Here is a 12,796-nt window from a genome sequence, read left to right on the forward strand (position 1 = left end):
CATCCTTCCTAAAGTGTGGTGCCCAGAATTGAACACACTACTCCAGCTGGGGCCTAACCAGTGTTTTATAAAGGTCAGTTATATTGTTCTGCAGAGTTTAACGTGAATTCCTGTATTCCCACTTTCCCTCTGCAGAGACGCAAGGGCAGCAGAAAATCTTAGCATGCAGTAATCAAGTGGTCATGACATAAGAACATAAGAAATAGGAGCAGGAGTAGGCCATTCGGCCCTTCGAGCCTGCGCCATCATTCAATGAGATCATGGCTGATCTTCTGCCTCAATTCCATTAACTGGCCTTATTGCCATATCCCTTGATGCCTTTACTCATCAGAAATCTATCGACTTCTATTTTGAATATAACCAATGACTGAGCCTCCACAGCCCTCTGGGGTAGAGAATTCCAAAGATTTTGTGTGAAGAAATTTCTTCTCATCTCAGTCCTGAATGGCCTACCCTTTATCCTGAGGCTGTGGCCCCTAGTTCTAGACTCCCCAGCCAAGGGAAACATTCTCCCAGCATCCACCCTGTCAAGCCCTGTAATAATTTTGTATGCTTTAATGAGATCCCCTCTCATTCTTCTGAATTCAAGAGAATACATAGAAACATAGAAGATAGGAGCAGGAGTAGGCCATTCAGCCCTTCGAGCCTGCTCCGCCATTCAATGAGATCATGGCTGATCATCCAAATTCAGTACCCTGTCCCTGCCTTCTCCCCATATCCCTTGATCCCTTTAGCCTCAAGAAATATATCCAACTCTTTCTTGAATATATTTAATGAATTGGCCTCCACTGCCCTCTGTGGCAGAGAATTCCACAGGTTCACCACTCTCTGGGTGAAGAAATTCCTCCTCATTTCAGTCCTAAATGGCTTACCCCTTATCCTTAGACTATGACCCCTGGTTCTGGACTCCCCGGCCATCATAAACATCCTTCCTGCATCTAGTCTGTCCAGACCTGACAGAATTTTATAGGTTTCGATGAGATCCCCCCTCAATCTTCTAAACTCCAGTGAGTATAAGCCCAATCGACACAATCTCTCCTCATACGTCATTCCTGCCATCCCAGGTATCAGCCTGGTGAATCTTCGCTGCACTCCCTCCATGGCAAGAACATCCTTCCTCAGGTAAGGTGACCAAAACTGCACACAATACTCAAGGTGCGGTCTCACCAAGGCCCTGTACAACTGTAGCAAGACATCCTTGTTCCTGTACTCGAACCCTCTTGCTACGAAGGCCAACATACCATTTGCCTTCTTAACCGCCTGCTGCACCTGCATGCTTACCTTCAGCAACTGGTGCACAAGAACACCCAGGTCTCTTTGCACTTCCCCTTCTCCCAATCTATTGCCATTCAAATAATAATCTGCCTTCCTGTTTTTGCCACCAAAGTGGATAACCTCACATTTATCCACATTATCTTGCATTTGCCATGTTTCTGCCCAATCACCCAACCTGTCCAAATCGTACTGGAGTTTCACGACATCCTCCTCACAGCTTACCCTCTCACCCAGCTTTGTGTCGTCTGCAAATTTGGAGATATTACATCCAATTCCCTCGTCCAGATCATTAATATATATTGTGAACAGCTGGGGTCCTAGGATCGATCCTTGCGGTACCCCACTAGTCACTGCCTGCCACTCGGAAAACGACAGTCCCGTCATCCCAGGAATCAATCTCGTGAACCTTTGTTGCACTCCCTCTATGGCAAGTATATCCTTCCTTAGGTAAGGAGACCAAAATTGTACACAGTACTCCAGGTGTGGTCTCACCAAGGCCCTATATAATTGGAGTAAGACTTCTTTACTCCTGTACTCCTCTTGTTATGAAGGGCAGCATACCATTTGCCTTCCTAATGGCTTTCTGCACCTGCACATTCACTTTCAGTGACTCATGTACAAGGACACACAGGTCCCTTTGAGCATCTGCATTCCCCAATCTTGACATAATTACAATCACGTTGACATCGTTATAATCACATTAATAAATTTTATATATATAGGTTGGACCCCAGTAATCCGGCACCCTCGGGACAAGGCCGGTGCCGGACCATTGAAAATTCCGAACCACTGAAGGTTAGGTAAATAACACCTAAAATAACAATATTAGGTACAATATTATGTTTGTTTATATCGCGGGAAACGGTGGCGCCGCCGAGCGGCTGCTCCGCAAACTAAAGACCGCCAGTTTCAATTCGTGCCGGACCACTGAAGGTGCCGGACCGTCGGGTGCCGGATTACCGGGGTTCAGCCTGTAGTAGTGAACCATATAAAATTGAACAAGACAGATCTCTGACCTGTCATACATCTTCCGACAATCTCTCCAAGCAATAGATGTAGATGGCAAAGTTATGCCTATGTAATCCTTTCCATACTTACCTCTTTTGTGTCTGAGTTCAGGTGTCCTCTTAATCCTCTTTAAAATTTACATCAATATTTTTTGAACACATTCAGGTAAGATTCCTCATTACTGACATTTAACACTGGATACACTGTAGTTGTATAAGCACAATATATATACCTGATGCAAACCTAAACTTGTTCAAGGTATAGAATGGGAATGTTTAAAGTTACTTGGGAGATAAAGTTAGCTTAACTTAGAGTAGTGAACCTATCCTTATACGTATGAAATTCAGTTATTTTTGTACTTCCTTTATTTACTTCTATTCATCAATAATCCTAATTTGAGCATGTTCTGCACCTTTAAACTATTTTGCCAAGATTAAGCTATGCTAACATCCCACATTAGTACATTGCACTATAGTGAAGTGCCATGTATTGGAGCCGTGCAAAAGGAGTTTGATCCTTCTGTCCTCGGAATGCTTAAAGTTATCTGGAATTGAAAGTTAATGCTCATTTCATGCGGTGAACCCTATACCTGTACACTATTTTTGTTGTTGAATGAATGGTTAAAATTAGGTTCAGAGGGTAGCCTATTTACAATTATAAAAGTGACTGCTTCTTTCCCTTGACTAATGAAAACATGCCAAAGAGAACAATTTTTACTCATCAAGTGACTCGGGCTCCGATGGTGAGGAACCCAGAAAGTTCCATGTGCAAATCAAACCTGTGCAACCAAACAATGGTACTAATCACACATTGGAAGAACTGAAAGCATCCATTGGGAATATTACACTTTCTCCCGCCCCATCCGTAAGTAATATTTTGATTTTGTACGTTAATGATAATGTGAAGCCTCATTTGGGAATTTCTGAAACACATGAATATACTCATTGCATACATTTGCCATGCTTAACCTCTAGTAGAAACAGTGGTTCTTAGAGGAACATTGAAAATCTGTATAAAAAGTGCACAATTTATAATAATATTTTGCCAAGAATTGAAAACCATTTCTTCTAAAGCATTACTTACGGTTAATGAATGTACCCATTATATAACTTTGGTAGCTTGTTTAAATAATCAGAAGCCAAAGTTTCACGATGGATGGTGGTGACCAAGCCACCTTAGATCTGCTAATATTGCTTAGAAGATGTATTGTAAGAAGTAAAATATATATTATGCAAGTAAATGCATATTTTAGAATCAGACTGTTTGTGAAGAAGCAAAGGAAAATTTGAAGCAGTTGCATCAGATAAACTTTGAACTTTTTTTGCTGCTTGCTGTGCAGCCTCATATCATTGATGTATCATTATTACATAGAAACATAGAAGATAGGAGCAGGAGTAGGCCATTCGAGCCTGCTCCGCCATTCAATGAGATCATGGCTGATCATCCAAATTCAGTACCCTGCCCCTGCCTTCTCCCCATATCCCTTGATCCCTTTAGCCTTAAGAAATATATCCAACTCTTTTTTGAATATATTTAATAAACTGGCCTCCACTGCCCTCTGTGGCAGAGAATTCCACAGGTTCTCCACTCTCTGGGTGAAGAAATTCCTCCTCATTTCTGTCCTAAATGGCTTACCCCTTATCCTTAGACTATGACCCCTGGTTCTGGACTCCCCGGCCATCATAAACATCCTTCCTGCATCTAGCCTGTCCAGGCCTGACAGAATTTTATAGGTTTCAATGAGATCCCCTCTCAATCTTCTAAACTCCAGTGAGTATAAGCCCAATCGACACAATCTCTCCTCATACGTCATTCCTGCCATCCCAGGTATCAGCCTGGTGAATCTTCGCTGCACTCCTTCCATGGCAAGAACGTCCTTCCTCAGGTAAGGCGACCAAAACTACACACAATACTCAAGGTGCGGTCTCACCAAGGCCCTGTACAACTGTAGCAAGACATCCTTGTTCCTGTACTCGAACCCTCTTGCTACGAAGGCCAACATACCATTTGCCTTCTTAACCGCCTGCTGCACCTGCATGCTTACCTTCAGCGACTGGTGCACAAGAACACCCAGGTCTCTTTGCACTTCCCCTTCTCCCAATCTATTGCCATTCAAATAATAATCTGCCTTCCTGTTTTTGCCACCAAAGTGGATAACCTCACATTTATCCACATTATCTTGCATTTGCCATGTTTCTGCCCAATCACCCAACCTGTCCAAATCGTACTGGAGTTTCACGACATCCTCCTCACAGCTTACCCTCTCACCCAGCTTTGTGTCGTCTGCAAATTTGGAGATATTACATCCAATTCCCTCGTCCAGATCATTAATATATATTGTGAACAGCTGGGGTCCTAGGACCGATCCTTGCGGTACCCCACTAGTCACTGCCTGCCACTCGGAAAACGACCCGTTTATTCCAACTCTTTGCTTTCTGTCCGCCAACCAGTTCTCTATCCAAGTCAATACCTTGCCCCCAATCCCATGTGCCTTAATTTTGCACGCTAATCTCTTATGTGGGACCTTATCGAAAGCCTTCTGAAAGTCAAAGTCAAAGATAAAATTGGGTATCTTGTGCCATATAATGTAAATTTCGTATTTATATTTGGGGGGCGGGGGGGCGGTTAGGTAGCACAATCTAATGATGGTTTAACCTCCTTATTTGGTATTTTGTCCAAGCTTGAATTGAGTTAAGCTCTTTGAAAGCCAATTTAAAGGAAGTGTTTCACTGAATAACTGGTCACCGTGCATCTTTCAACCCATTAGTAATTCTGGCACAGCCCATCCAAAACTGATCGCAACATCAATTGGATAGTTATTTGCCTTTGATCAGCTTCAGGTGTCAATTTATATCAGGGCTACCAGCCTCTGCTCTTCAAAACTGGCCTAGATTGAGGGCTGTGGAAATTATGCAAATATAAGTTAAACACTGAAAAGGTCCTAGGATTCTCCCAGATTGGAGGCAGAACATATTCTTCTAGTTCTTGATAAAACTAACATTAACAATTGAGTTGTCCTAAGCTGTGCTTATGCACCTTTTATTTTGTTCTCTTGACTGGGGAATTGTGGGTGAAGAGTGGAAAAGAAAGTTGCAAAAGAATTAACAGAAAAACGGTAACGGAAACGGTAGAAGGAGAATTTTTCATATCGGATAGTACAATTAATCTGACATGTTTAATATTGAGCTGCGTGTATCTGATTTGTACATCCTCAAGGCCAATGGAAATGTTCACAAGATCACAGGTTTTTAGTGAAGATCTTTCACCCTTTTGGTCTCTTGTCTTATCCACTTACCTTAGTTTGTAAAGGACTTATGGTTTCAATATTCTCAATTGAAGATTAGAAGTGTGTTGTATAATTTGAGCACTTATTGCATATCTTTTGGATGTTGGGCCTACATGAATGTAACCTCAAACATATTTTATGTTTTAGCAATCTATTTTTATGTAAATATATTGTTACGATGTAATCCCACAGATGAGTATTTGACTTACTACTTTTACTTTCCCCTTTTACATGCTGACTTCAGAGGCATAGCCCGGTAAGTAATTATTTCATCTCTGAATAGCCTCTTAGTGAGAATTTGCTTATTTGTGTGTATATATGTACGGGTATACATGTGAATGTGTGTATGTATTATATATATTTGTTTATTTATTTGTATATGGGTGTGTGCTATTAGGAAATTCATGTTTAAAGTCAGTTATTACAGTTTACTTTCAGTAATTGCTGAATTAACATTTTGGTTTGTGTTTTGATCATTCTGTTTTATACATATTTAGTATGAATAGAATTTAAATTGCAGTATTAATGCATTTCTGAATTAATTTTTGTGTTTTGCCAATTCCAGAATGCAATGAAAAGAAATTTATCTAGTAAGTATGGTCGATAGTTCTTGGCTTTGTATTTTGCTCTCGGCAACTGAGATTGTAACTTATTTGTCTGTATTGTCGAACTATTTTGGTTCCTGATTGCCACATTTGGGAAACTGAAGAAACAAATCCTAGCATACATTTAACCCATAATTATATTGTGCATTTTGCTTTCTATTGGCAACTATAATGCTTTATTTTAATGGAAATGATATACAACCCTATAGTTATTAAATTAATATACTTGCTTTGGTGCAATCATCTAATATTAGACTGCTGCAGGCTTACTTCGTAGACTGAATTTGTTCATGTTTCTTTTGTGAATGCTGCAGAGAATTTAGCAAGCAGGAAGATGTTAGATATTCTGATAGGTGGAAAGTAATTTGCTTGTCTTAGTGTAGATTGATGCAGTAATAGGTGTAGTGGTCACGTCACAAAAGATTAAGACTAAATATCCAAGATAGGTGATTTAGAAATCCTAACTTAAATTCGGCTTTACAGTATTAATGTACTCTGCCAACAAGTAAAGTATTAATGAAGAATGTATGAACCCACTCAAATTCATATTATTTGGTTCTGAACTTGGCTGAAAGTTGAGGGAGATGTTACGCTAGACTGGAAAAATATAGCTTTTGTGGTTTATGATATCATCTTAACTGTAGATTGAATTTGAAGCAGCTTATTACCAACCATTGATATATTACATGCATACATATTTGGATGCAAATCTCCCATGGTATTGTCCACAGTTAGTTGGATGATGCACTATTTGATGAGGACTGAAGTTTTTACCACATAACAACACACACTGGCCTGGAATTTGAGGTCAGCAGCGAAGCGAAGGCATTCGCTGCTGGCCCCGAAGTATACTTCGCTTCGCGATCCCTGTGTTGAGAACTTCGGGTTTTACGACCTTCAATTCAAATCAACGGAAGTTAGTGGGGATTCCCTTGTGCGAACTGCTGTGACGTCAACAGGTTGTCTAAGCAGCTAATCAAAACAGAGTTCTCACAGACAGCAAACAAGGAAGTCAGTAAGCTCTTAATATTCTAACTTTTTTAAAATGTTAGAGAGTGCAAAACAAAGATTGGAGCTCTCACAAAAGATAAACCTGAAATAAAGATGGACAAACTTGTAAAAATGTTTTTTTGGAAAGTTAATTAAAAATTTAGATTTCTATTAAAATGGACAAATTTCACACTGCTTAAAATTTAAATTAGTTTTCCATCCCATAACATTTGTTTAGCAGTAATAACGCTGTCAAAACCCCAGTTACACCTGATCCCTTTGGGTCTAACTTTTAGTGGGGAATTTAACAGCGTACTTACAATGATTTCAATGATTTGGCTTGTTACACACATTGCTTGCTCTGTGCGGGAGTGGGAGGCACTGCACAGCCTGTTTCAGAGCTGTTAATGACTGACCGCAACTTCGGGATTTCTGCGCATGCGCTAAATCCCAAAGTTGCGGTCAGTTTCAAAGGCGGAATGATGGCGAACGCTGCCAGTTTGCCATCATCCCGACTGCAAATTCTGGACCATTGTGGGCCATTGTATCATTAAGGTGTTTGCTATGTTCTATTAAGCATGAACTCTTAATTGTTACAGAAACACAGTGTATTAGAATATGGTTGTTTGTACAGTGTATTTTGCAGATGGGAATGTTCTTGTCAGTTGCAGGCTACAGGCCAGAAGTACCAGCATTTTAAGACTTTTTTTGCATTTGTAATAAAATGTGATGCCTCTGTGCATTAGAGGTATTATTTTATGTATATACTAGCTGGGGGTGCCCGGCGTTGCCAGGGCAATTTTGGGCTGCGCGGTCTCCCTGCCCCTGTCTGTCTCTCCCTCTCCCTGTGCTGTCCTCTCCCTCCCTCCCCTCTCCCTGCCTAGCGCCTGAGGCCCGGTGCCGTTGTGATAGCGGCCGTGCGGGGCCTAGCGCTTCAGGGCCGAGGACGGCCGGCCGCTGCCGCTCCCCCGACCGCTGTGTGTGTCGGGCTGAGCGGTTGCGAGGCACGGCCCGAGTGAGCCCAACTTACCTGCCGCTCCGGTGGGGCGGGATCGGGAGCCGCAATGTGGGGGTTTCTTTTGCTGCTGCTGTCCCTGTGGGGATGGAAGAAATGGCGGCGAAGTTTAGGGAGACTGGAGGATTAGGACCCGCCCGTGACGCACTGATTGGTCAACCATCAGGTGAGTGAACTGTAGGATTGGTCAAGCAGCACGTCACTCAACGCTAATGAGAGGTAGGATTGGTCAACCGCTAATGAGTGGATTTTTGAACGTTTTTTGTATCCTGTCCAAACAATTTTTGTCTGACGAGAAAGTAAATACGCCTACGAGAGTCCCCTAACGATAAGGTTTCTTTCGATATACGTGTAGGTACGTGTGGTGATTATTCTTTATGTTTAGTAAGAAGTATTGTGATTGGTTGTTTGTTTCCTGCCTTGGGATATATGCTGTAATCTCATTGGTAGTTGATGTCATGTGATTTGTGGTGGCCATCTTAAATTCAGTTTTTTTCCAGCCTTTAGTTGGGACTGGGTGTTGAAAGATGTGCTACCGGATTTTTAAGTTAATAAAGCCTAGATTAGAAAGGCAAATCTATTCTTCATTTCAATTTATTAACTTTATGTCAGAATGGAGCGATATCTTCAACCAGAACGATTCAATGCTGACCCTAATTCTGCAGGAGTGGATAATAAATGGAAACACTGGTATTGTACATTTAAAATCTTTTTGGGCGTGTTGGATCAAGAGTCTCTAAATAAGCTGAATATGCTGATCAACTACATTGCTCCGGATGTGTATAAGTATATTTTGGACTGTAAAACTTACGAAGTGGCTATTTCTACATTGGAAAAGATTTTTGTTAAACCAAAGAATGAGGTATTTGCACGTCACCTTCTATCTGCCCGTAGGCAGCAGGTGGGAGAATCTTTGGATACTTATTTACAAGCACTTCGGTGCCTTAGTGTTAACTGTAATTATAAGGCCGTGACGGCTGAAGAATATAAGGAAGAATCGGTACGGGATGCTTTTATTAATGGATTACTGTCTAGATCAATTCGTCAGCGGTTGTTAGAAAATAAGACTTTGGATCTTAAGAGTGCTTTTGAGCAAGCTTCTACATTGGATGTGGCTCAGAGAAGTTCGGATTCTTATGCTCTTTTTAATCGGCCTGTGACTGTGGTTTCGGCAGTTCCGGATGAAAAGGAATTACGTGGACTTAATAGTGGTTTACTAGATTCTGAAACAGTTTCTACTTCAGCGGCTGTTGCCTCTAGGATTCAGAAGTGTTATTTTTGTGGGAACGTCCGGCACCCTCGTCTGAAGTGTCCTGCTCGGGAGGCTGTGTGTAGTAAATGCGGCAAGAGAGGTCATTACGCACGTGTGTGTAAGTCATCAGGTTCAATTACCTCCTCTGTGACTATTCAGCCTTTAGATAGGGTGTTTATTGCATCAATTTCTGCTGCATTTGCTCATGGCCTAAACAAAGCTATAGTTACGGCCCAAGTTAATGGGTTGGAAGTGAAGGCCCTTATAGATACGGGCAGTACCGAGAGTTTTATAAGTCTTCAGTTTGCAAAGGAGAAGCATTTGAAAATTTTGCCTGTTTCCTATCAGGTGTGTATGGCTCAGACGACTCTCACTTCACAAGTAGCTGGTTGTTGCCTTGTGAAATTGATTCTTCTAGGTAATACGTATACTGATATACGCCTATCTGTTTTGCCTAATCTCTGTGCGGATATTTTGATTGGTCATGATGTGCTTCAGTTACACGAGTCTCTCAGTCTTTCATTTGGAGGGACTAAGCCACCTTTATCTTTTTGTGGATTAACCTCTTTATCCATTTCTCCATTATCACTTTTTTCCAATTTGATGCCGGATTGTAAGCCAATTGCTACCAAGTCAAGAAGGTATAGCAGTCAGGATAGAGAATTTATTAATTCTGAAGTTCAACGTCTCTTATTGGAAGGAATCATTGAACCTAGTTGTTCGCCTTGGCGGGCACAGGTAGTTGTCACGACTAACGAGAGACATAAGAAACGAATGGTGATAGACTATTCCCAAACTATTAATAGGTATACTCAATTAGATGCGTACCCTTTGCCTAAGATTGATGAGCTTATCAATAAAGTATCTCAGTATAAGGTTTTTAGCACTATTGACCTAAAGAGTGCTTATCATCAGATTCCTATTGTTAAGAAGGATCAACCATATACGGCCTTTGAGGCTGGTGGAAAGCTGTATCAGTTTTGCCGAATACCATTTGGTGTTACTAATGGTGTTGCTTGTTTTCAACGGGCAATGGATGCTTTTATAAGTGATAACTCTCTCTCTGACACCTTTTCATACTTAGATGACATCACGGTGTGTGGCAAATCAAGGGTGGAGCATGATTCTAATTTAGAAAGATTCCTTCAAGCTGCGGAAAAAGTTGGTTTAACTTTCAATAAAGAGAAGTGTACCTTTTCGACCACTTGAGGTAAATCTACTGGGGTACATTATCTCGGGAAACAAGATTAAACCAGACCCAGAACGTCTGCGACCATTGATTGATTTACCTTGTCCTACTAATTCTAAGGCTTTGCAACGAGTTGTTGGACTGTTTTCTTACTATTCTAATTGGATTGCAAATTTTTCACAGAAGATCCGGCCTCTTATTCGGGTTACGACATATCCTCTATCATGGGAGGCCAGGACGTGTTTTGCTAATTTTAAAAAGGATATCCTTGGAGCAGTTGTGCATTCTATTGATGAGCAGGTTCCTTTTGTGATTGAGACGGACGCTTCTGATTTTGCAATTGGGGCTCCTCTGAACCAAAATGGAAGACCTGTGGCCTTTTTCTCACGTACCTTGAACAATAGTGAAAAAAGGCATTCTTCAATAGAGAAAGAGGCGTACGCAATAGTAGAAGCACTGCGTAAATGGAGACATTATTTATCGGGGCGACATTTTACGTTGGTAACTGATCAAAAGTCTGTGTCCTTTATGTTTGATGTCAAACATTTTGGAAAGATTAAGAATGATAAAATAATGAGGTGGAGGATTGAGTTGGCATGTTACCATTTTGATATAGTTTATCGTCCGGGGAAGGATAACCTTGCTGCTGATGCGCTGTCGAGGGCTTATTGTTCTGTGATTCACGGAGATACACTTATTAATCTTCACAATGCCTTATGCCATCCTGGGGTTACGAGGATGATACACTTCGTACGCAGTAAGAATTTGCCCTTTTCAGTTGAAGACGTCAAGCGGATGACTTCATCATGTTCTATCTGTGCTCGGTGTAAACCGAATTTCTTTAAGCCTCAACGAGCTCATCTTATAAAGGCTACTTCTCCTTTTGAACGTTTGAGCGTCGATTTTAAGGGGCCTCTTCCTTCAACTACTCAAAACCGATATATATTTACTGTTGTGGATGAATTTTCAAGGTTCCCTTTTGCTTTTCCTTGCGCAGATGTATCAGCTGCTACAGTTATCAAATGTCTGACAACTTTTTGTCATCTTTGGGATGCCTGCGTATATCCATTCGGACCAGGGAAGTTCTTTTATGTCTTCCCAGTTGAAGGAATACCTTCAGAGTCTGGGAATTTCTATTAGTAGAACTACCCCGTATAATCCCCAGGGTAATGGACAGTGCGAACGATACAGTGGGGTGATCTGGAAGGCAGTTATGTTGGCTTTGACATCCCGGAACCTTAAGAATACACAGTGGGAAATGGTACTGCCTGATGCCCTGCATTCCATTAGATCATTGCTTTCAACGGCTACTAATGTGACCCCCCATGAAAGGCTCTTTAACTATCCGCGGAGATCTACTACGGGATATTCGGTACCTTCATGGCTTACTATGCAGGGACCTGTGCTGCTTCGACGCCATGTTAGATTGTCAAAATAGGATCCTTTAGTGGAGGAGGTGGAGCTGTTGGAGGCAAATTCCCAATATGCTCATATTCGATTCCAAGATGGGAACGAAAGTACCGTTTCAATTAAAGACTTGGCTCCTTGTGGTGGCCAGCCCTCTTCTGAGGATATTAACAATAGTCATGATTCAGATAATGTGGATGCTGTTACAGATACTATGAATATTTCCAATCCGACTGCAGATAATTATACTTCTATTAGTCAGCCCTCGATGGATGTTCATGACCGTCCCAGTTTACCTCCTGATGGGATTTCTAATCTGGAAACCGTTGAAAATCGGGATATGGATAGCCTTCCTGCAGAAGATACTTCTGTGTCTCCTGGTGTGGGAGGGCAAGGAATTTCACCAAAGTTAAGAAGGTCGACACGAACAAGATATCCGGTCGACCGATTAAAAATGGACTTTTAAATTGATAGTAATGTTTTAAAATTGTTGAAATATATTATTGTTTTAGTTGAGAGATACTTAATACTTATGTGCAATGTTACTATTTGTTGTTGCTCACTTAGTATTGTGTCATGTTGAATAGTTTTATTTTGTCTGTGCATAGTTTTAGTTGTAAATAATTAATTATAAATTGTAAAGGTTATTTAGGTTGGAGTATATTTTAAAAGGAGGGGTGAATGTGGTGATTATTCTTTATGTTTAGTAAGAAGTATTGTGATTGGTTGTTTGTTTCCTGCCTTGGGATATATGCTGTAATCTCATTGG

General features: G+C 41.1%; 1 protein-coding gene across 7 annotated transcripts in view; it reads left to right on the forward strand.

Annotated features, from left to right (window-relative positions):
• Positions 1–12,796, forward strand: part of fcho2 (FCH and mu domain containing endocytic adaptor 2) — a 312,930-nt gene that overhangs the window by 186,261 nt on the left and 113,873 nt on the right. For all 7 annotated transcript variants that reach the window (XM_085990124.1, XM_085990133.1, XM_085990140.1 and 4 more), the window contains exons 13-14: positions 2,978–3,147; positions 6,135–6,159. In XM_085990124.1, coding sequence (XP_085846250.1) covers positions 2,978–3,147; positions 6,135–6,159 — 195 coding nt within the window. The remainder of the gene's footprint in view (positions 1–2,977; positions 3,148–6,134; positions 6,160–12,796) is intronic.

This window comes from Somniosus microcephalus, chromosome 1 (assembly GCF_052327205.1).
Source record: "Somniosus microcephalus isolate GS21.2 chromosome 1, FLI_Smic_1.0, whole genome shotgun sequence".
NCBI classification, from domain to species: Eukaryota; Metazoa; Chordata; class Chondrichthyes; order Squaliformes; family Somniosidae; genus Somniosus; species Somniosus microcephalus.